The 25,746-nt window shown below is 41.9% G+C and overlaps 1 protein-coding gene across 1 annotated transcript in view; it reads left to right on the top strand.

Annotated features, from left to right (window-relative positions):
- Positions 1 to 25,746, top strand: part of LOC127629000 (band 4.1-like protein 1) — a 91,385-nt gene that overhangs the window by 22,947 nt on the left and 42,692 nt on the right. Inside the window, exons 2-3 of the mRNA XM_052106005.1 lie at positions 16,499 to 16,575; positions 16,807 to 16,971. Of these exons, the coding sequence (XP_051961965.1) occupies positions 16,516 to 16,575; positions 16,807 to 16,971 (225 nt within the window). The 5' untranslated portion in view covers positions 16,499 to 16,515. The remainder of the gene's footprint in view (positions 1 to 16,498; positions 16,576 to 16,806; positions 16,972 to 25,746) is intronic.

Below are 25,746 nucleotides of genomic sequence, written 5' to 3' on the forward strand. Positions count from 1 at the left end.
GCGGGAGGTCGAAGCCGGGAAAACAGTTAACAACAAGGGAACAGAACTAGACGGGACTAGTGGTTCAAAGACAGGGGAACTAGGGGAACACTCGAGCTGGCAAGCTAAGGGGTAACTATTCACAGGGGAGTTCGGAACTAGACGGGACTAGCGGGGGGGGGGCAAAGACACGGGAAACTAAACACAATAACCAACAGGCGTGAGACGAAAGGGTTGTGATATATATAGGGGCGAGTGCAGGTGTAAACAATGATGGGTGATGAGACGAGTACAGGTGAAACTAATGTGGTGACTGAGAGCGGGCTTGCGAGCCCGAGGAGGGAGACCTGCTAACGAGCATGAGAGCTCGAGGGAGCAAAACGAGCGTGCGAGCTCGAGGGAGCAGAACGAGCGTGGAAGCTCGAGGGAGCAAAACGAGCGTGCGAGCTCGAGGGAGCAAAACGAGCGTGGAAGTTCGAGGAAGAAAAACGAGCGTGCGAGCTCGAGGGAGCAAAACGAGCGTGCGAGCTCGAGGGGGCGGAACGAGCGTGGAAGCTCGAGGGGGCGGAGCGAGGGAGCGGGGTTCGTGACATCAATATTCTCAGATAATTTTTTTTTTCTTCTGCAGTGTAGTTCCTAAGGAACATGTACAGTACATTGTTTTAGATATTTTTATTGGAAAACAAGCCAAAACAAATCATAAATTTATTTTGCTGCAGTGTATAATGGGGCGAAGACTACCCTCTCTCACCTTTATTCACTTCAATCCATCTTTAACTCACAAAAAAAAAAAAAAAATTCTCTCTTATTAATAAAGCTTCGTGTTGCCAATTTTCTTCACGATAAGAAATGCACAGTGATTTTATGATTCAAGAAGTCGTGAACCATTGCGTTCTAATCTAGCTTTAGATAAGTGCGGGCTCGAAAGACGAGCGTCCCTGCGATAGAGTGTGCATCAGCCTGATGTAGTTTCAGTCTCTCCCTCTTAGATCGGGACATTGGTGCAACTCATAGAAGAGAGGCTGACCGCACAGAGAAATGCCAGAGTTGGAGTTTGTAGTTATTTACGTGACCTTGTTCCGTATTATTTTAACTTTAAGTTATATAAAGCATTAAAACTGCATTTAAGATGTAACACCGGGGTGTTTCCTTTAAAGAGCTCCGACTCCACACATTCCATAATGAGAGTGATTCTATATTTACTTATTTGGTATTTTTGTATAATTCCCTCATACTTTACGATCAACATAAGATGAAGCTGCTTGGAAAGTTTAGAGTGCATCTGGATGGTGATCTGGGTAATTCTTCCTCTCGTCAGTGCTGCTCTCGTGCTCATCATTACAGTTTAAACGACTCAAATCAAACGACTTTTCGACAATGATATTGATTACGTCGACTAATCGTTTCAGCCCTACTTATAATTCTCTCACCATTTACCCAATAGACCAAACGTTATAACTCTAGTCAAAAGTGTGTCTATGTGAGACAAGGATTAGGTTTGGGGTTGGGATTAGGGATTAGGACATGAAAAACACTGACTATTGTTAGAGTAAGGGTATGGGTTAGATTTACAACTGTTTGTTTGATTGATAGGAATGATGTTCCAGAACCAACTGTGCACACTGTTCCATGAGCACATCCTACTTGGCAAAAGCACCGCCACCATTTCGTCATACAACCTAACCCATAAGTGTCAAATGTTCTCCTTAGCAGTCAAAAAGTACATTTTCCGTAGCAATTAAAAGCTGAAGTCCATCCCTTTTTTCTCAGAATAATGGTGGTCTAATCAGTAAAATATTCAAAGCCCTTCTCATCAAGCTGCATATCACAATGTATTGATTTACATTGTTTGAACTGAAGTATTAAAAGATCTCACACAGTGTCTTTACAGGGAGTCAAGTCATAGTCAGATCCGTCCCAGGTGTATGAACTCAATAGAGAGCTATTACAATCACAAAGTGCCAGCTTCTGCTGAACATTTAAGCGGAGGAAACACAATTTTTCACTATGTCAAGAACAAGGGAGGTTGGGACAGATGTGCTGCAATTCATCATACACCCGTTTTGAGAGTTGAGTTTTCTTGAATCTTTCGTTCTGGGAGATTGTATCACTCATATGCATCCACACACTGTCATCTTCTAAAGTGCTTGGTTATTAGTCTTTTTAATCTCCCAGATATGTTTCTTTAGTGTAAATTGGCATGTGTGCAATTTTGAACTCAAACGTTTTAAATCCAAATACAAGCAGCTGGATGTGGAGTGTTAATCTTAGCTTTTGAGCAATATGGTTACTAATGCCACATTATCTATCATCTGTTTAGAAGTGAGATGTAATTATACAGCAGAATTTAAGTGTCACTTATTATGTAGCAATTATTTGGCCATTTGGCCATTTTTTAAGGAAGTATCATCTCTTTGTCTCTCCTCCACCTGTCTTAGTATTGCTTCACGAGCTTCCAATATGGTTGAAGAGAGAGTACTCCCAAAAATGAAAATTCTCTTATCATTTACTCACCTCAATGCCATCCCAGATGTGTATGACTGTGTTTCTTCTGCAGAACACAAACATTTTTAGAAACATATCTCCACTCTGTAGGTCCATACAATGAAAGTGAATGGTGATCAGACCTTTTGTAGCTATAAAAATCACATAAAGGACACCAAATCACATAACCAAATCACATAAAGTTATCCATTTGATTCCAGTGTTTAAAATCCATATAAGCAATATAATAAGTGTGGGTGAGAAACAGAAAAATATTTTTACTTTTAATATTTAATTTTTTTACTATAAATCTCCACTTCAACTTTCATTTTCATGTGTGAAAGTGAAATTAAACAGGTGCCACGTGTGACTTTTAGATGTAGCAAAAGTGAAAGTGGAGATTTAGAGTAAAAAACAGGACTTAAATTTTGATCTGTTTCTCACCCACACCAATTATATTGCTTCTGAAAATATGGATTTAACCACTGGAGATTTATGGATTTCTTCTATGTTTCTTTTATGTGATGTTTGGAGCTACAAATCTCTGATCACCTTTCACTTGCATTGTATGGACCTGCAGAGCTGATATTCTTCTAATAACCACATTCAGTGTGATTATAAAAGACTGCTTCTTGCTGGGGCTCTGATCACTTTGTTGTGGTATATTTTAAGATATTGACCGGCTGACTGTACATTTTCCCTTAATTATTGATCACAATCAGCGAACTTGCTTCAGCTAAAAGAATAATGAATGTTGGTTATTAAGACATCACACTCATGGACAACTACCAGTTCAATACTTTGATACCTGGTAAAACTTTACATTGTCGTGTGGAAAGTGGTCTTCATCAATAATTGTTATATTGTTAGAGATTGTTAGATCCCTTCATTTGGATGACTGGCTCTGCTTTGCCCTTAGGATTTTTTTTCTTTCTCTCCCTTTTTTTATTGAAGGAAAAAGATTACAATGAAAAAGTGCAATAAAGGAGTATCAATGCAGACTTGCATATTTGTAGCAAAATAATTTACATCACTTGTACACTTGCATCACTTGTACACAAAAAGTAAAGGAAAAAGGAAATAAAAAGGGGAAAAAAATGTAATTCACATCACTCAGCAGGCAGGAAAGATCTCATCATAACAAGCAAGAAAATGACTAAATTATTTATCGCTAATATATTTCATAACATTTATTAAGCACTTGATTTTCAGCATGAATTCTGCAAATATAGATATTTTTTAAAAGAAATTTCTGTTTGTTTATATCAAATTTCACAACCAGAATAAATGTTTTCCAGAGATCTCTCTTCATTTTCAAATTAAAATATAATGACTTTGACACAAAAATCATATTTTAACTTTAACTTGGAAACACAGTGGAGACTCATATCATGCCAAAAAGCAGATGCAACATCATAAAAGAAAACACATATGATCAAGATCCCACAAAAGGTACATGAGTTATTTACATCAGAATACTTAGAAACAAGTAGGTTACTTTGATCTTATTAGTCATGCAATATTTATAAGGTAACAACCATGCTTTCCTCCAATTTATGTTGTTAATGATAGAGTTCGAGAAGTTTTTCCTCATGGGGAAATTTAATTTTGTGAGTGTAGTATTTGACGAATTAAGTTTTTATTACATGTTTTTCTCAGTGAAGAAACTCCTTCACTTTGCCATTACAAACAGGTGCAGACTTGGTGCTGTGGCGTGACGTCAATTCATTAACTAATAAAACGACTTCATTGCCCCCTCCCTTGCCAAACACTGGTCTTCCTCTCTCGCAACAGTATTAACAAGTGCACAAGTGAGTTTTTCAACAGGTTTTTCGCCAAAGTAGTTGCAAAAGTCAAGGACTGAAGATTTAAAGCTGCAGTGCCAATGTTGAGAGGTTGTAAGTGCTGATTTGTGGTTGTACTGCGAAAATGAATTAAATTGCAAAATTGAATGTGAAATAGTGTCTGTATTATAGTATTTATGTGAATGTCATTTTTTACATTTGTGACTACTTGTGTGCAATTGTGAATTCAGAACACAAGCTTTGAAATATTGTTTGTGAGTGCAGATTGCAACATTCAACGTAAACATTTTTTTTTTACAAGTTTTCACATCGGTGCTGTGAGTGTAAATTTCAACATACGAGTACAAATATTTATTGTACAAGTTCTCAAATCCAAATATACAAGCTCTCGAGTTTTGCTACTGATTTATCTTCATACCTCAGGAAATGATGTCGATGACAAAGTGTTTATTAAAATCCAAATTGGCGGTGAGTCAATATGGCTGACGTAAAGAAAATTGATACAATCAAAATCCTTATTATGCAAGGAATCCATAGACAATCTCATAATTTTAGGGAAAACTGTTCAAAAGTTGTGGGCAAAAATAGCAATTTTTGAGATTTCTTGACCCATTGGTGGAGCTGTCGCGAAACTTGGCCTGTCCCCTCAGATCATGGTCCTAAAGAAGCATACCAAGTTTTGTTTTGATAGACCAAAGCATTGCCGAGATACAGCCTTACATACTGTTTAACATTGACATTGCTTCACATTGGCCTAACTTCCGGTAGCACAAATCATAACGCTGTTTGGTTAGTTCTGTGTGGATCAGTTGGAAGATTATCTGAGCCACCTTTTGGGTGAACTGGAAAAGTTTTTTGGATATAAAAAAAGAAAAAAACATTTCACAATCTAAGATGGCGGCCACTTAAATGTTTTAATGTCCATTTCAATCATCACGAGGATAGAATTTAGACACTAAGAAATTTTGTTTCTAGGACAAATGGTTCAAAAGATATTCATAAAAAAAGTACATTTTTGAAATGGTGGTGGTACTAGTACAAAGTTTGGCCTTGATATTCATATCTACCCCATCAGTGTACCGAATTTCATCACTTTCCAATGCACAGTTCATAGGGCTGCCATAGACTCTCATTAGGGAGGACAAACAATAAGAAATCTAATGAATACAATACATGCTACATCCAACATGTCAAATCATCAATGATGCTACATGTCAAATCATCAGTGCAGCTTTCCAAGATTACATGTGCAAACTGATCACTTAATTTCAATAGCAGTTTCATCAACTTAGAGGTAACCTCTTGTATTAAAAAGTGCTATTATAATGTTCAGTTATGTGTGTCTCCTCAAATACACTACATTTAGTTACATTCTGAATCGATTTGTTTATGATCCTTCAGTGTATTTAATGTTGAATGTTTTTTAATGGGCTTTGTGTGGGTTTTTGTAATATCCTTTATTTTGATGTGGTCATGTTTTTTTTTGGGGGGTTATTCATGCATACTGCATTTTAGTTTCAAAACAGTTCCCTTCCGAGGGAACTCGCACTGCGTCGTTGAAAACGACTCTTTGGGGAACGCTCCTTAGCGTGCGCCTCTGAAGTATGAATGAAACTATTCCAATCTTGATTGGTGTTGCGTCATGACGTAACATGTGACGGCATAACCGGATGCATAAAAGTGACGCCGGCACACACACACACATTAGCTTTCGCTCTTCAGCAAGCGTTCTATGTATATTGTTTGTCTTATTTGGTGTTGTTTGTCCTATTTAAAAGAATTATGGCCACCGAACAGTTCAAGAAGTGCGTACACCCCTGCCCTCGTTTTATTACGGGTAGGGACACGCACGATTTGTGTGTGAACTGTTTGGGAGCGCAGCACGCACAGGCAGCTCTCGAGGGATCTGCCTGTGAAAGCTGTGAAGCACTACCCCTGAGAGTGCTGCGCTCCCGGTCGGCGTGCTTTGATGAGCACGGTCAGGCTCGCGTTCCCCACGGATCTGGTGCCGCGTCTGTTGAGGCAGCGCGGCGATTGAGATCGTGGGGTTCGCAGTGGGATCTTGCAGATGAGAATGAGACTGCTCCGGCACTTTCTCATTCTTCGTTTGAGGATCCTGAGCCTACTGTGAGTGGTGCAGAAGCCCGCGTCGCGGCTTCTTCTGCCCACGATCAGGTCCCAATGCTCGAGCTCTCTGCCGAGGAGGACGACCGTGAGCCAAGCACACCGGGTTTCGGCCAGGCTTATGAGGAGCTGGTTCAGGTTGTGACGCGTGCTGTGGCCAGACTTAACATTAGCTGGCCACAAAATGAGCAGGGAACGCACGTCGGAAGCAAATTAGACGAGCGTTTCCTGCAGCACACGCCACAACCCCAGCGCGGGTTTGCCGCTTTTTCCGATCTCCACAAAAGATCTCGAGATCGTGGGATAAACCACATTCGTCCCGTGTCTTCACCCCCAGTGTGGTCGATTACAGCTATGTTTTAGGGGCACGGGATATGGGCTATGGGAAGATGCCTGGTGTGGAGGAGGCTTTAGCCGGTTACCTCTCTCCTGAGTCGGCATCTTCCCTTAAAACCCCGGCGCTGCCTAGTAAGCCCTGCAGAGATACATCTGCATTAATAAGCAGGGCTTACATGGCGGCAGGTCGGGCTGGTTCATGCCTGCACTCAATGGCGATTTTGCAGGCGTACCAGGCCGATCTCCTGAAAGATTTAGACGAGGGGGAGGGGCCAACTCCCGAAGATATCGCGGAGTTGCGCAGAGCCGCAGATCTGTCTCTCCGGGCCACTAAAGAGACGGCCCGCGCTATTGGCCGCTCTATGGCAGCTATGGTGACCACGGAGAGGCATCTGTGGCTAAATTTGTCGGGAATAAAAGAAAAAGACAGAGCTTTTTTGCTTGATGCCCCACTCTCGCCCTCTGGCCTGTTCGGCGATGCCGTTACATCGGTCGTCGACAGGTTTCAGGAGGCGAGGAAACAATCTGTGGCGTTCAAGCAGTTTCTCCCCCGTAAATCCAAGTCTAAATCAAGTAGGGTGGGGCAAACAGATCAGCCCCAGCCTTCAGTCAGCTCCTCGCACCGCGCAGAGCAAAAGGAGAGTGTTTCCTCTAGAGCCCCTCCTCCAGGAGCTTGGCAGATAGGCTGGTTCCCTTAGTAGATTTTGTAGAGGCATGGAATCATCTTCCCAACATATCTGCATGGGTCCTGCATATAATAAAATCAGGGTACAGACTGCAGTTCGGGCACCGCCCCCCCAAATTCTCTGGGGTGGTGCAGACTACAGTGGTTCCGGGGCAGGCTCAGGTGATGGAACAAGAAGTGCAATCTCTGCTGCTGAAGGAGGCCATAGAACGTGTTCCTCATTCAGACAGGGAGTCCGGTTTTTACAGCCGGTACTTTATAGTTCCAAAAAAGGATGGGGGGTTGAGGCCGATTTTAGATCTCAGAGTTTTGAACCGGTCTCTGAGGAGGTTCAGGTTCAAAATTCTTACTATTCCTGTCATCGTGAGTCAGATCAGATCCGAGGACTGGTTTGTCACTGATAGATCTAAAAGACGCCTATTTTCATGTATCCATCCTTCCATGTCACAGGAGGTTCCTGAGGTTCGCTTCGGGGCGAAGCTTACCAATATCGGGTTCTTCCGCTCGCCTAGCACTATCTCCCCGCACATTCACCAAATGTATGGATGCAGCTCTTGCTCCACTGAGACTTCAGGGCATCCGTGATACTGAATTATATCGACGACTGGCTCATTCTGGCCCAGTCTCGAGAAATGGCGGTTCGGCATCGAGATGTCGTTCTTGGCCACATTCGAAGTTTGGGGTTGAGACTCAACACAAAAAGAGTGTGTTACAACCATCCCAGTGCACAACGCTTCTGGCGTTGTGTGGAACTCGGTTACGATGCAGGCACGCCTGTCTCCTGCACGTATCGAGTCCCTTATGGCGATGGTGGCCTGGTTAAAGCTAGGCCAGGCCATCACTGTAAAGCAATTTCAAAGACTGCTGGGCCTCATGGCAGCGGCATCCAACATTGTACCTTTGGGCCTTCTACACATGAGGCCCCTCCAGTGGTGGCTGAAAACCAAGGGGTTTTCCCCCAAGGGGAATCCATTTCGTATAATCAGAGTAACGCGCAGGTGCCTTCGTTCTCTGCTAATATGGAAGAAACCTTGGTTCCTGTCCCAAGGGCCAGTGTTGGGAGCGTCATGTCACCGGAAAACCATTTCGACAGACGCCTCCCTCACTGGCTGGGGCGCGGTCATGGACGGCCGCTTTGCCAGGGGTCTGTGGCAGGACCATCATCATTCTTGGCACATAAACTGTCTAGAGATGTTGGCTGTGTTGGCTGCGTACTAGGACATGGTAACATCAAAGGTTACCATGTCCTAGTACGTTCTGACAATACATCAGTGGTAGCTTATCTGAACCGACAAGGAGGACTCAGATCGCGCCCTATGTGCAGACTGGCGCATCAGATAATTCTTTGGTCCCAAGGGAAAATACTGTCTATCAGAGCAATATATATTCTGGGGGTTCAGAATCAGGGAGCAGACATCCTGTCGAGGCAGGGGCTGAGGCCCGGGGAATGGAGACTTCATCCAGAGGTGGTGAAGTTGATGTGGGACAAATTTGGACCATCGGAAGTGGATCTATTCGCGTCTCGAGAGACGTCCCACTGTCCACTTTGGTTCTCCCTCTCACATCCAGCCCCACTGGGGTTGGACGCCATGGTACAGGCTTGGCCGAGGCTTCAGCCTGTACGCATTTCCCCGATCGCTCTGCTCCCGGAGTCCTGGAAAGGGTCCGCCAAGAGGGCATCAGTCTTCTTCTGGTTGCCCCGATGTGGCCGGCCCGAGTATGGTTCTCAGACATAATTTCACTCCTGATAGCTCCGCCATGGCAGATTCCTCTGAGGAGGGATCTGTTGTCTCAGGCAGGGGCACAGTCTTCCACCCTCGTCCAGAGCTGTGGAAACTGTGGGTCTGGCCCCTGAGGGGCTTCAGTACCTAAATGCTGGTCTATCAGCGGGGTGGTTGAAACCATACTTAGCTCTAGGGCTCCGTCTACTAGGAGATTATATGGCCTCAAGTGGAATGTGTTCTCCACTTGGTGTAGAGAACATGAATTAGATCCAGTTAACTGCCCTGTGGCTTCAGTTCTGGAGTTTCTTCAAGATCGCTTCTCTGTGGTCTCTCCCCTTCCACACTTAAGGTGTACGTGGCTGCCATTTTGGCATTCCATGCACCACTGAGTGATGGGCCTCTGGGGAGGCACCAGCTGGTCATTCGTTTTCTCCGTGGTACATGGAGGATGAGACCGGCAACCAGGTCCAGGGTTCCTGCCTGGGACCTGGCGGTGGTTCTCGAAGGGTTATCCCTGGCCCCCTTCGAACCCCTTCAGTCGGCTTCGCCCAAGGACCTGACGTTCAAGATGGCTTTTCTCTTAGCTATTACCTCTCTAAAGAGGGTGGGTGATCTTCAAGCCCTGGCAGTGACGCCAGCTTGCTTGGAGTTTGCCCCTGGCGGAGTTAAAGCCATTTTGCACCCGAGACCTGGCTATGTGCCTAAGGTGCCGTCTAACACGGTACGGTCTATGGTCCTGCAGGCATTTCATCCTCCACCTCATGTGTCGGCAGAAGAAGAGAGGCTCCATCTTCCTGGAGGAGGTCGGACCAACTGTTAGTGTGTTTTGGGTCACCTAGGAAGGGGCTCCCTGCCTCGAAACAAACCATTAGTAATTGGATTGTTCAGGCTATTATCTCGGCCTACAAGGTGCGCAATTTGCCTTCACCTTTGGCCGTAAGGGCTCATTCAACTAGAGGCATGGCGTCCTCTAGGTCTCTCTTATCGGGAGTACCCCTCCAGGAGATCTGTGAGCCAGCCGGTTGGGCTACTCCGCACACTTTCATCAGGTTTTATAGTCTGCACCTCCCTAGTACGCCTGCGCACGTGTGCTCTCGTCCTAGCTGAGTGCCTGAGTTCAGTTTCACCCTAGGGCAGGCCTTTTTTCGGTGCGTGGCCTAGTGGGCATTCGTTCCCCAAAGAGTAGTTTTCAACGACGCAGTGCGAGTTCCCTCGGAAGGGAATGTCTCGGGTTATGACTATAACCCTTGTTCCCTGAGAAGGGAACGAGACACTGCGTCGTCCTGCCGCGCCCCTCAAGGCCTGAGAGCGGCTTGCTTCATCGCTAGGCTAATGTGTGTGTGTGCCGGCATCACTTTTATGCATCCGGTTATGCCGTCACATGTTACGTCATGACGCAACACCAATCAAGATTGGAATAGTTTCATTCATACTTCAGAGGCGCACGCTAAGGAGCGTTCCCCAAAGAGTCGTTTTCAACGACACAGTGTCTCGTTCCCTTCTCAGGAAACAAGGGTTATAGTCATAACCAGAGACGTTTTTATTAATGAAATGCCTTTTGGGTTCCATTTGTTACTAGTTCAACCTCTAAAATCTGTGTTAAGCCTTCTGGCATTCACATGGTCTAAAAATTGTGGTCAAAAATGACATACTGCATTTCTTTCTTTTATCTTTTTGATTACACTTATTTTAGCATTAAACTGTAAATCATCTTTCATACAAACATTAATGCAATGGCAACATTAATGACCAGAATCTTCTAGGTTACTATTGTAACCCCTGTTCCCTGATAGAGGGTGTAGTGTCTTCCAGTCAGTCACTTCGGACGCCTCAGGGGTTTCAATAGATTGTTCGTTTTATTCCAGTATAGCATTTGATTATCTCGATAAATAAACCGACAAGTAAATAAATTGAAAACCATATGCCTGCTGGCGTCCATGCATTTCCAACGTTCAATTCCAAAAAACTGTTCAACACATGGATTCCTCCTTTGTCTACCTTTATGCCACTAATTGGCACAGGTGTGCAAATTTAACTCCTTCTGTTCCAAGGCCTTCCAAGGCCGCAAGATCATGATTCACCAGCAGGGGTTATTAAATTAACTTCAACATAAATGTCACAAATGGCTCCTACAGAGGGAACAAGACATAGTGTCGAATGAAGTGACACTAGGGGTCCTTCTTGAAGGCCTCGGTTAACTCTGAACTTGAGAAAAGGCCAATGAGAAATTGACAGACAGAATTAGCATGTTCCTCCCTCAGTCATACGGGTATACAAGGAGGGAATCGTGCATCTGTCTAGTCAGGTTTTGCACTGAGGAGCCGAGAATAAGGTTCGGCCATTACAGTGGCTCGGTACAGCGGCATGGCAGGGGGAACACAATGTCTCGTTCCCTCCATCAGGGATGTCATAAACTTTTTAGGTTCCCGGCATCACCGTGGGGAGGGGGGGGATGCCAAGCATGGGAGCAGGCCTTGCCTCTTCTCTCTCTATGTTTCTCTCATAGAGTTAAAGCGGCCATTTAACGCTATAACACGCCTCAGGGAAGGCGTTCTTTTCCAACTTCTATTCTTTCAGGGGGAAAAGACCCCGTGGCGAATACGTCACATTTGTTTTCAGGCCACTTGTTGAAGTGGCAAGGTGGTGGATCCTACCTAGCGAGGGAGGAGTTACTACAAACACAGCGCCCGGGGGGCAGAGGTGACTGCCCAAGGGAGATGCAGAACCTCCAGCAGGGGGTCCGTACCATGGAAAATACACACAGGGGGGATTAATCCGTGATGACCACAGCCTGTGGAGCACTTATTCCAGTACAGAGTAGTTAGTACACGTAGTGAGTCTGGTCGGGAATTCCTATACTGAATTCACAAACCAGAGGGCTAGGGAGGAAAGACATCCAGGGAGCGCAAGTATAGTGTACTCTCCTGGGAGAAAGAGCTCATGTGATTGCCTCATTGCAGGGGAAGGGCGCTATGTGCAAGCCGAACACCCGGTAAGCCTTTACGCATTACCAAGTTCTACGTGCTCGGACCTGAGAAAATACGGGACGAGACCTACTCAACCCTGAGATTGTAGAACCTCGTAAAGGTATTGGGTTTTGCCCAGCCCGCCACTCTGCAGATGTCTGCTAGGGAGGTGCTGTTGGCCAGTGCCCACGAGAAAGCCACACTGCTCGTAGAGTGTGGTCGAACCCGCAAGGGAGCGGACACGGCCTGGGTCTGATAGTCATTGACGATCCAGTGGGCAACCTCGGTTGAAGACAGCGTCCCTTTCCGCTGCCTGCCACAGCAAAGAGCTGCTTAGAAAATGCAAAGCTCTGCGTGCTGTCCACATAGGTGCGCAAAGCCCGCACTGGACACAGCAACGATAAGGCTGGGTCTGCCTGAGTCGTAGGAACCTTGGGCACATAGCCCGGTCCAGGTCTTAGACTGCCGTGAGACGGTCAGACGGCGTGTGGGGGCACCGGTTTGGTGATCAAAGGAGTGAGCAAACCGCTCTATTTTTCCTGGCAATGTGGGTACCACAGCCCGGGCAAGGTGCGGCAAGAGATTTCCCTCCCTAAGCTGAACTGGGAGACTGGGGCGTTGAGAAAGTGGGCTTTGTCTTTTTAGATCTCGACCAGGTTCAGCCATAGATGTCGTTCCTGGACTACGAGTGTGGACATCGCCTGTCTGAGTGCCGGCGCTGTGAACTTCGTGGCTCGGTGGGCGTGGTTGGTCGTCAAGCGCAGTTCCTGTAGCACATCAGGATCAGGACTACCCAAGTGCAGATCTTTAAGTGCCTTGGCCTGGTGGACTTGCAGGAGGGCCATGGCATGCAGGGCGGAGACATCTTGATGTGCCGCTCCACCATCGACCGTAGTGTGAGCAGAGGAGCGAGGAGGCCGGTTTCAGGCAGTAAAAGGTGCCCTCTACGGCTTCGTCAACTCGTCATGCACCTCTGGAAAGAAAGGTCTCCAGTCCCGTAGAAAGTAGGCGCAGGGGGCAGCTGAAGTGGCTTTCTCTTAGAGGACAGATAGCCACGACCGCAATGTTGCCATGGTTATGTTCTCGCACTGAGAACATGAACCATTCATAAAATGCTGCCTGCATGTGATCGCAGCCCAGATAGGCGAGGCAGCTCTTATGACCGTCAGAAGCGGAGAGATATCTGCCGCATCCAGGAACTACACAAAGGAGGAAAGTCATCTTTAAAAAGATGCATCTTTAAAAAGACGTTCAACCCCATTTTTTATACTCTTTTAGAGGTCTATTTGCTCTTTAAGGAAATGCTGTCGAAGTGCTTGGGGCGTGGACTTGCTGAACACACAACCGCTTGGCTCCGAAGAAAAAAATCTAACTAGACAGATGCATGATTCCCTCGTTTATACCCTTATGTCTGGGGGAGGGGCATGCAAATTCTGTCTGCCAATTTCTCATTGGCCTTTTCTCAAGTTCAGAGGTAACCGAAGCCTTCAAGAAGGACCCCTAGTGCAGCTTCATTCGACACAACGTCGAGTGAGCGACAGACGTGGAAGCTGAATTCTCATCCATTGAGACAGGCAGATAAAATGATTTTCCACGTTAATAGCTGACCTTCGTAGCCCAGTAAAAGGCCTCATCAATATATTGATATAAAGACACATTAACTGAAAGAGCAGAAGCTGCAAAGTAAGGAACTGTTACTATTCTTGTGCTAAGCATCTTTTAGTAGTTGCCATTTCATTTAATCCATCTTAGTTTTGTAGATGTGACTTGACTGTGTGTTACTCTGTGAACACAAGTTTTGTTTTTGTTTTTAACATGGATGTTAAAAAGAATTGAAAAATGAAGATGTGATAAAACACATAAAAAGATAGAACAGTTTTAATTTTATTTTGTCAATTTATATTTTCTTCTGTCAGTGTCTGGAGAGCTATATGCATCTTTTCAGAGCCATGGCTTAGTCGGCAGTACATGTGCTCCTAGGATATGAAAATTGACGGTTATCATACCATGTACATTTTCTTATCTACGGTATTGAGAAACAAATGCAACCGGACGGAGAATCTGACCTGCGCATGCACATCTTCTTTCCTCCTCGACTGTCAGTCAGACTCGTCAACTTTTTTTCATTATACAAAATAATCACCTTTACAAAATTGTTTCACGATTTTACAAGAGTAAAAGTAACTGTTATATTTGGACAAAATGTTATAGTTTCTTATGAAATAATCTAAAGGTAGAATCTATTAAACCTCATTTTATATCAACAGTGGCAGTTAAAGTTTCAAGATGTGATTCAGCTAGTACTTATTTTTTCATAAATACTATAATTTTGCATTATTATTACTATTTTTAAGACTAGCTACACTGACCTAACCATGGTAATGAGGAGCCTTTCCTTCTGTGCAATATGTATGTTCTGTTTGAATTATGTTGGAAATTACAAACAAACGGGATAATAACGGGATAATAATGGGCTCATATAAATAAATATGCTCTTCAATTTGTAAAAGGGGGAGAGACAACTTCCTGTCACTTTTGTTGTTGACGTCAACAACATAAATAATGTCACTTGATGCATGACCTTGTACTTGAAAACCATAAACAAAACTATGCAACATCAAAGGAAATGCGACTCAGGATACATTAAATACAGGTTACGTTTTAACTATGATGGTCGCCACATGATTTCCAATGTAAAATTTGCATCCTGAAGCAAAACCAGTTGAGAACCACTGAGCTAAAGGGACAGGCAGGAGCAGTCTGGCTGAGCTGTCGTGCACCTACAGTATATGTTAATTATTAATAATCATAGAACATTAAAAGCTCACACAGCTGATGTTATTTTTCATTTAGTAGTTAATTTAACATGCTATGCTAACATAGTTTTGTTTTATAACATGTTATAGTTACATGCTATATTTTAATCATGTTTATATTTTGGTTTATTATTATAATTATATTAGCTTTCTTATTTATTCTATTTATTTTCAAAAGGGAGACTTTTGTTTTACACATACTTCAATAAAAAAAAAAAAAATTTCAAGTTTAAATTTTAATTAAGTGTTTGGTCAACCAAAAAAAAAATCAAATGTTTTCACTCCTTTAAGCGTCATTGTAACTGATTATAATAATTGTGTATACCATTGCAACCCTAATTACTCCAATACAGCAAGCTCTTTTGTAGACCTTCAGTTAAAACCAGTTAATTATATAAGAGAAGTCAGCGACTACAGTTAAACGTATAGATTATGCAGGTAATTTAATGAACTGACTGTTTGTTTTCTGATTGAATTATGGGTAAGCTTCTAGTAAGCTTCTAAACACTGAAAATTAGCAGAGCCAAAGGGGGAGGTTTGTTTGTTTGAACTACAATGCTTATATTTAGTGACATTTAGAGACATCGAGATTTTCTATGGGCGAGATGTTTGGAGCTTTTAGTTGCTCAGTGTGGTGCAAGTGAATGAGATGGAAATGAAGTTGATTTGCATACCCACAGTGGTATCAAACAGTCAAGCTGTGAAATCTGAGCTCCATTAAACATTGAAAAGTTTACATGCTAAAAAAGCATTGCACTTTTAGTCATGTTTTAAGCAGTTTGGATATTTTTATTTACCACCTGTCTTTTCCAATCTGTCAGTTATTTTATGGAGATCCAAAAAGATGTTTATATTGATGAGAAAGAAAAAAGTACATCTAATAAAGTAAATGGTATTATAATGATGATTTGAGATCATCATTAGCTCATAATATTTATTGTGCAGACACACAATGTTTTAGGTGTTACACATCACCATATGTCAATGAAAACGTTCAGTAAAATATATCTTCAAGTCAACAAATGTCCTCTTTTACTGGGTATAGATTCATTTTAATTTTGTTTAAATGCCCTAGTAAAGCACTTTGCATTACCACAGAGTTTGAAATGTGCTATACACATATACTCGCCTTGCCTTTAAGGATATACACAAACAGACTACGTACAGTGCACTAGTCATTTTTTTACTAACTGTGACAAATTCAGCTCACAAAAACAAACACCAGCATAGCTCACTAGATAAATCAACAGCTGTTTGTTTGCACCCAAGTAAATAATCAATGACTCATAGGTGAGTCACTGATATAAAATGATACTAATGGCTGAAGATAATTTGATGGATGTACAATAATTATTAAGAAAATATTATCTATCTATTGCAATTAGTTAGTTGCTTATCAGAGTAAGCCTGAAGTTCTACCCTATTGTCTGTCATGTAAAGTCAAGCATGCCTATCAATGGCTTTGCAATAATCAAAATGCATTCTGATAGACTGTTGCAGAGACTGAAGTTGCATGCAATGGACTTGGGAGTGGTTTCTATATGAAAGGTTGTATTTACTTGTATTATTATTATTCTAGGATTGCAAGTGATTGCTATGTCAGAGAGCGGTTCAGTCTCACAGAATACAGCTGACGGAGAAAGACGGGGTCCAATGGTGAGACTAGGATCTATCATTTATTAACTATTATTAACTATAATTTATGAAATAAAACATTATACATTGTAATATGTTTGATTATGCTTTATTGCATAATATTCAATTGATTTCAGGCTTTTGGACACATTCACCTTGACCAGATTTTACACCATGTATACTTTTTTGTATCAACCATTGAAAGCAAATTATTAAAACTACATGATTTTGATTATATTTTTTGATATTTAGGATCACGATTCTAAGATGTCAGATGAGTACAGAGACACGGATGATTCATCGGAGAAAACACCGAGTAGGATGTCCAGATCACCGCAGAAATCCTCGAAAAGACCAAAGACAGTACCTGTGAAAGTCTCACTCCTAGACGGATCTTCCTATGAGACTGGAGTGGAGGTACAGCAGTTGTTTGCATGAACTAAAACTAATTTGTATTGTTTTGAAGAAACATGGTGCCAGGCCTCAAGGGCTCTCAGCCATTTCAAATAACATACCCCAGTCATGCTTTATTCATTTGTCACATGAACCACACCCTTGCCGATTGCTCATACAGCTAGGTTAGGTGTGAAAAATATTCAGTAGGGCTCTGCGATTGACTAGAGTTAAAAATATATATCTCAATATTTTCAGTCTTTTTACCCTTTATGTACATTTTATCTTCAATGTATTTATCCTCATATTTATTCTCTCTGGTGTATTGGTTTAAAATAATGGGTTTCTTTGTCAATCATAGGAAGGTTATTTTAGACATAATCAGGGATTGTTCCTGGGTAAGAAATGGTCTTCACTGGTGGGATTAAAGCATACTTGCGAGTTAACATAATTACTTAACTGCATGTCATGTGTACATTAGATACACACAGATCAGCCACAACAAAGTGTAGGTACCCCTCGTGCCGCCAAAACAGTGCCAACCTGCATCTCAGAATAGCATTCTGAGATGATATTCTTCTCACCACAATTGTACAGAGCGGTTATCTGAGTTACCATAGAATTTTTCATTTCGAACCATTCTGGCCATTAGTTGTGTGTGAAAATCCCAGGAGATCAGGAGTAATAGAAATACTCAAACCAGCCTGTCTGGTACCTACAATCATCTATGTGATTTTCTAATCAGCCAATCGTGTGGCAGAAGTGTAGTGCATAAAATCATGCAGATACGGGTCAGGAGCTTCAATTAATGTTCTCATCAACCATCAGATTGGGAAAATTAAATTTTATCTCAGTGATTTGGAGCTTGGCATGATTATTGGTGCCAAAAGAAAAGAAACATTTTATAAAAATTAGATTTAAAGCAAAAATAGATTATTTAATATGAAACTATTACATTTGTTGTGAAAATGTATGTATGGCCCTATGAAATCCATTTTTATTTTTTCCCACATTCAGTTTCAATTCCATGTTTTCTGTTTTATTTATTTTCAATTATGTTTTAAGTTTAATTTAGTTAAATTAAAACTGTCTAACCAAATGAATTCATAGAACTTAAATAAAATGAAAACAAAACATTTACTTTTTAACGTACCATTGCATTATTTTTTATCAAATGAAGTGCTTGCTGATCCTCACAGCACATTCCAAAACACAACATTTGTTTTGTGTTTGTGAGTGTGTGTGTGTGTGTGTGTGTGTGTGTCAAATAGAGTGCTGCACAATGGTATCACAGTATTAATGAAACCATTGATGAACATGTTTATTCAGTACAACAGCAGTCTTGCTTGTGCATGGGGTATTTCTTACATATAATGTAATTACTATCAGGAATGTGCACAGACATTTTGACAGGTAGGTGCTCTAAAACTTTTTCTGTGGCAGTTTCATAATTGTTGGGGGAATACAATCTCCATAGGACAATTTCTTTTTCACTATATAAATGTTTATTCTTTTTAACCATTACATTTTAATGCTTAAAGGGATAGTTCACCCAAAAATTAAAATTCTCTCATTATTTACTCACCCTCATGATATCCCAGGTGTGTATGACTTTCTTTCTTCACCAAAACATATATGAAGAAATATTTCTCAGTTCAGTAGGTGCTTAAAATGCAAGTGGATGGTGATTTGACATTTGAAGCACACAGAAAATCACAGTCAGTAAGCATAAACATCATCCATCAACTTCAATGGTTACATTATTGTTTTCTAAACCGACACGATTGCCTTTGTGTGAAATAAAATATAAATATTGAAGTACATTTTAACTCTAAATCATTGCTTCCAGGAAGCTTCATGAGAGATCGTGTCATTTTAGAAGACAATAATTTAACCACAGAGGTTGTATCGATGATGTTTATGCTGACTGTCTGTGATTTTCTGTGACCTTTAAAAGTTGGATCACCATCCACTTACATTTTAAGCAAAAACTGATCTGGGAAAGTAAATTAATGAGTAAATGTGAACTATCCCTTTAACTAAACAAATTAATGCCACTTTTATCAGTGGAGTATGTAGGCCTGTTAATGTATAGAAATATTATGCTTAATAATTACATAATTTTGTATTGACAAAAAAAAAAACAGCTGGGTTAAGGTTACATTCAATGGTTCAAAAACTTAATTGGGGATTAGAATTAAATGTAGAACATATTGGATGCCATGCGAGGAGCGGTTTGCTAGTTTTAATACTATTTGTGTCATATACTGGTGAGATTCGATACACCCTGATTCTTAACTGTTCTAGGAAGACAATATGTCTAACAATTCTAAATTCTTGGGCTCTAGAGACATTAAAAGACACTTACGTGCTCAAGCTGATTCCCCTCAGTGGTGGGCTGATAGTGCCGGACTCAATTTGGACGGTGAACTGAAAGAAATCCAGCATGAGTTGATGAATGTGTCAGCAATGCCGATGAAGGTTGTTGCAGACTTTGAGGATCTTGCTGTGATACGTCGATCGATCACTTCCATGGAGCTGAAATTCTCTGAGTTGGTTACAAGATTGTCAGATGTCGAGAAACGTATCGATGATCTGGAGTCATCGGAGAGGGAATTAGCTGCCAATCGGCTAGCAACCAAGGCAGATTTGCAGTGTGTTTGGGAAAAACTGAAGGATTTGGAGAATCATAATCGACGAAGCAACATCCGAATTGTTGGAATTCCTGAGCATGAGGAAGGTCAGGATATGGTGAAATTCCTAGATGGGCTCTTTTCGAGTCTGCTCGATATAACAGGCCATAAGCTGGAAATCAAGCGACCTCACAGGGTTCTGGCTCGCAGATCCGTGGACGGAGACATGCCCCGATCAATTCTGGCCAAAATTCTGAGATCATCCAGTAAAGATCTCGTGTTATGTGAGGCGAGGAGTAAATGAAAGCTCTCTTGGAAGAACGACAGCATTTTCTTGTTCCCAGACTTTGCAAATTAGACTCATGGAACGCAAGAATCTCTTACATCAACGGAAGGTCGCTTTTGCTCTGATGTTTCCAACAAAACTGAGAACAGATGCTAAGGATGGCCGTAGAATATTTACATGCCCACAGCAAGCATTTTCCTACATAAAGACATTGGAGTGAGTTAGCCATTTGGTGATTTTCATGTTGCTGCCTAGTGGACCTGACTCACTGAACATTCACTTGACTGTCTGTGGAAGCTGGGTGCCTTTTTTTGCTTCTTTTTGTGCTGGTTCTGCCTAGTGGCTGGAGTATGTTTGTGTAGTATCATTTCTTAAGGACAGCTTGTAGATGAATCTGCTCGTTTTGGGTGCTTATGCCTCCTGTTGGCTGGAGTTGGTTTTGTGCAATATTCTTGCAGGACATTAGAGTTAGTTTGACTGCCCGAAGAACCGAACAGCCTGTTTTTTTTTTTTGTGCTGGTTCTGCTAGCGGCTGGAGCTTGTTTTTTGGAGGCGCACACCTTCGAGAAAATTAAGCGGATGAATCTACACATATTTTTTGGTGTTTATTCCACTCATGGGCTGGAGTCTGTTTTATAGATTACCTTCTTATAATATGGTTAAAATGGGCAAGGAGGAAGCAGGAACTGGAGGAAGCATCAAAGTAATATTTTAATGAAAACTTAAACAAAAACCACAAAGATAAACACACACACATGGCAGCTGCGTGTTGCTGTCTCTCTTGAACTGCCACATCCAGCTTGGCCTTATCCCTCTCCTTGGCTGTTTAGCCCGATTTGGGGTCGGCCATGCAGACTCACAGCCCAGCCCAGCCTTCCACCTTGTCACACTACTCCCTCCTTTTTCTCAGGCCGGGGTCCCCCGGCATGATGTATATAGCCCCCCCTCCCCCCAAGCTTTCCTATTGCTTTCGAGACCTGTGAGGGAGACAAGGGGAGGGAAAAGGGGAGAGGGAAAACGCAAGCCGGAGCGACAGTAAGAGGAGAGAGAGAAAAAAAATTGCTCAGCGGTTCCCTGACACACTGTCGCCTGGTCCTTGACCACTCTTCCACCCTCTGGCAGATGACAGCCACTCCTCCCCAGGCAGATTGGAGCGAGTCCTCCGACCCCTGGCGAATGGAATGCCCCTCTGTGTTCTGGCTGCCGGTAGCGAGCCCCTCTGGCAGTGGCCCCACTGCTCCAGGCGGCTGGCTGCTCCTTTGGGTGGACGGTAGTGGAGAGGACTCCACAACAGCGCATCCTGCCTCCTTCCCGGGTTTCAGCACCAAGCTTCACGCTTCTCTCTCTCTTATCTGCCACTGTCTCCTCTCTTCAAATACTTCCGACGCCCCTCACTCGAATGTGAGACCGGTGTGGCACACAGGTGGAGATCATTCACCACTTATCTTCCCGGTCTGACTCTTCCCAGACTTTACTCGGCCCCACCCTGCTCGCCACAATTCTGTTGTGTAATTCTGTCTTACAAATGTTTGTAAAGAAGCACCGGACTTGAGCAATCCGATGGCAAAGTTGTTGCAGGTCTCTCGTAGGTGTACATGGACTGTTTGAGTTTAGAGGGATGGACGCCGACTGGTGCTGTCGTGTGCGGGGTTAATGCGCACGTTTTTCATTTTTATTTTTTTTATTCTGCGGAAAGTTTGAGGGTTGTTTGTGGCACCAATGTGGTATGTGGTCTTTATAATTGTATTTTTATTTATGACACTCAATCTAATATGTCAAAATGTCAAATGTTAATATGAGTGGATTGTCTCTCTCCACATGGAATGTGAATGGGTTTGGGAAACCCATAAAAAGAAGGAAGGTTATTTATTTTCTTAAACAAAAGATATATGATACAGTGTTTCTTCAAGAAACGCATATTTGCCCGCAGGAAGCTGAAGAATTTGGGAAGATATGGGATGGGCATGTTTTCTTTAGTGCTGGCACAAGTAAGAGCAGGAAAGTTATTACATTGATAAGTAAGCATCTACAAATTCAAATGTCTCAGACAGATTAAAGATAAATTAGTAAGAGTCATTATTGTTTTAGCAGAAATTCAGGGGCAAAGGTTGAATATGGCTAATATTTACACACCTAACGTTGATGATCAGGGCTTTTTTTATATATCTTGAAGGGATGTTGCAAGCCGTGGTCACCCCTCATAATATAATATTGGGAGTAGACATAGTTTATTGATGGACGCAGTCCTTGGTCATAGTGAAGCAAAAGTGTGTAAGCCCTCTAGAGCAACACTGGCGCTTCATAGAATGTTAAAAAATCTTGAATCTTACAGATATTTGAAGACATTTAAACCCATCTGGTAGGGACTATACATTTTCTTCATCAGTCCATAAGATTGACTCTAGAATAGATTTTTTATATATAGAAATATATAAAAAAATAAAAAAATACCTAAAAAAAGATATGTATGTGTATATATATATATATACATACATATCTTTTTTTAGGTATTTTTTTCTTTTTTTTATGCTTCTATATATATTTTTATTCACATGTTTGATTATTTTGTTCTGTACATGCTGTAGCGTTTTGAGTCTGAGAAAGGCGCATTACAAATAAAATGTATTATTATTATTATTATTATTATTACATCTATATATATATATAAGTCCCTCATTTCGTCTGATTGCTCAATTGGAAATATTTTTGTCTCAGATCATGCCCTGCTGTGTTTAGAGATGTTGCCACATATGGAGAAAAATAAATCATATTGTTGGTGCTTTAACGTATCCCTTTTGCTAAATCCTGAATTCCAACAAATGTTAAAGTCTGAAATCATTGTTCATATGCAGACAAACTGGTCCTCAGTAACCTCTGTGGGCATGGCTTGGGAGGCACTTCAAGCAGTTCTTAGGGGTCAGATCATACAATATGCCTCATTTATCAAAAAATACAAAGCACAAGAACTTGTGGAGTTAGAAGGTAATATTAAAAGTGCAGAGGCAGAGCTGAAGCGCCGAATGTCATCTGATGGCCTCAGAGAATTGACCCAACTGAAATACAGATATAATACTATTTTGGCACAGAAGGTGGAGTTTTGGCTATTCCGGGCAAGGCAGTCATACTTTGAGTCGGGGGACAAAGTAGGGAAGCTTTTGGCTAGATATATAAAGCAGAGAGAGAGTCTTTTTCTAGCTTTCCCTGAATGAAATCTGATGCTGGTGAAATATTTATCTCAGCCATTGATATTAATAATGTTTTGATAGAATTCTATCTTGATCTTTACAGTTCCACATCAACCGTCTACCGATGAAGATATTAGAAACTTTGTGGAACCATTAGATCTGTGTCCCTGTGTGATCTCAGTCGATGTAGTGACACTAGGGATCCCTATACAAAATTCCACGACTAGCTGAACGGTTATGTGGACTAGCGGTGTGAGACGGGCAAGCTGTTGCGTGCCTCGTAGCCAGCGCACCTGGCTGTCATGTAACACGGAGGGGGAAGGCGCTACACGAGAGTGTGCTCGTAGCCCCAAGGGGGCGGCAGGCCGTGGGCATGATATGCCAAAGCAATGGTGTCAGTGACCCAGTGGGTGATCCTCTGTTTGGAGACAGTGCTTCCTTTCCTCCAAAGCAGACAAAGAGCTGATCAGAGTGTCTAAAGTTCTGCGTGTGATCCAAATAGATGTGCAAGGCATGTACAGGACACAGCAACGACAAGGCTGGGTCTGCCTCCTCCTGGGTGAACCTACCTGATCCCTAAACAGGGTTGTGGGTGGATAGCCCGGTCGGGATCTCAGGACCATGTGAGAGTATTCCGGACCAAACTCCAGGCACGTGTTGCTGACAGAGAATGCCTGCAGGTCCTCTACCCTTTTGATGGACTTGAGTGCAGTCAGGAGGGTAGTTTTCAGAGAGTGACTCCAGGGGCTCAAACAGGGCTCCCTGTAGGCCCCGTAGGACAACGAAGCGATCCCATGAGGGGATGAGGTACGGTGTAGGAGGATTCAGCCTCCTCGTGCCTCTAAGGAACCTGATGATCATGTCATGATCCACAATATGCAATTTGGGAAGAAAATGATCCACAATATGCAATTTGGGAAGTAAAGAATAACAATTAACTTATTTTACTTACATAGACAAGCACAATTATGAACAAAGCATCAGAAATCTAAACTAAACTTTCTTAATTTAAAGTGCGTGTTTGGAGTGTGCATAATACGGGACGGTCTCTGTAACACATTGGGTATTATTATAGATATTATAATTGATTATTCAATCCAATATTCAATGCATCGAAGTTTCAGCATAATGTGGACACAATTTTACACCCCTAAATTATTAAGTATAAAAAAAAAGTAATTTAATTTGGGTGTGCAAGCTCTTATTTTGGGTGGCATTTGAGGGGCACTTCGGCAAAAGGGCAGGGGCTCGAGCCCCTCGAGCCACTTCCTCTGCACATGCCTGATCACAAATTATATATTATTAATTGATATTACATTGTATATAACATTTTTCTATACTTTAGCCATATATTTCCTTTGCAAGTTCTTAAATTTCATGCTTCTGGTTAAATTGAGATTTTAATTTGTCAGCAAGCCAAATTAAAGATTTTAATTTGTATGTTTTGTTGTACGATGAGTTGATGACGGCTTCACAATTCAGGCTGTGCTATCAAACTGCTAAAGGCTTAATTATATAAATACATAGTCTGCAAGTGCTGTGCACTTTACAGTAAATGAGCACACTGCTGTTTGTCATCTATTACACACATAGTGCGCACATGATGAATATGATGAGGTATCAGTGAATGAATGGCCAGCTTCACATACTCATGTTTTAGCGTGCAACACATGAAGACTGAATATTTATTTATTTACAGCTTTTCTTTGAAATGGAAAGAGACTTCTGGAAATGAATCAAACTTCCCAATTGTAATTGCTTTTTTGCTACTATGGTTAAAATCTGAGATGCTATTAAAACATCAGTCTTTATTGAAAATTTATAGGCCAGTGTTTCCCAAACTGGTGTATGATTACCCCTGGGAATATGTGAGGTGACAATGGGGTTATGTCAATACAATTATGAGATTTACGGTGCTTTTAATTTCATCTGTCTAAAATAACATTCAGACCTAGTTCATGTATTTCTCACTGGCAAAAATCATTTTGTGTGACCTGTAGTGTAGAAACACCAAAATGATTGTGTCATAAAGATCAGATAAATATTTAATGAAATAACCCTATCTTTTGTAGTTAAAAAAAACAACACATCTACTCATGCGTCACACAAGTGTCTTTTTTCGCCAGCCCAGCACACTGCTAGATGACATAGCTTAGTGATAGCACGTAAAACTGATACTTCACTGTTTTACCAGACTTGCTCATGTGAGTTTTTTCACAGTTTAAAACGTAATTTGTATTTAAGGTTAGATGCATAGGAAGATTTGATTCTGATGGTATAAGTTCATAAGTGTGGTATGGCCAAATCATTTTCAAAATTTTCACACAGTAATTTTCACTCACATATGCTCACATGGTAGAGACCTGTTTTATATTGTTGCATTATGTTTTTTCAGCAGATGAGCTCAACCTTGCCAACAGTGTCAAAAGTGACACAAAAAATTGTGCAGAATGCTCGATATTGGCCGGCAATGCCATACCTGCAATGATGCACAATTCCAGGCGCAATTCCAGGCACAGAACCAAATGCTATTTTTTTTTTTTATCCCCTTTTCTCCCAATTTGGAATGCCCAATTCCCTCATGGTGGCGCGGTTACCTCAATCCGGGTGGCGGAGGACAAGACTCAGATGCCTCCGTTTCTGAGACCGTCAATCCACGCATCTTATCACATGGCTCATTGTGCACGACACCGTG

This window comes from Xyrauchen texanus, chromosome 35 (genome assembly GCF_025860055.1).
Source record: "Xyrauchen texanus isolate HMW12.3.18 chromosome 35, RBS_HiC_50CHRs, whole genome shotgun sequence".
NCBI classification, from domain to species: domain Eukaryota; kingdom Metazoa; phylum Chordata; class Actinopteri; order Cypriniformes; family Catostomidae; genus Xyrauchen; species Xyrauchen texanus.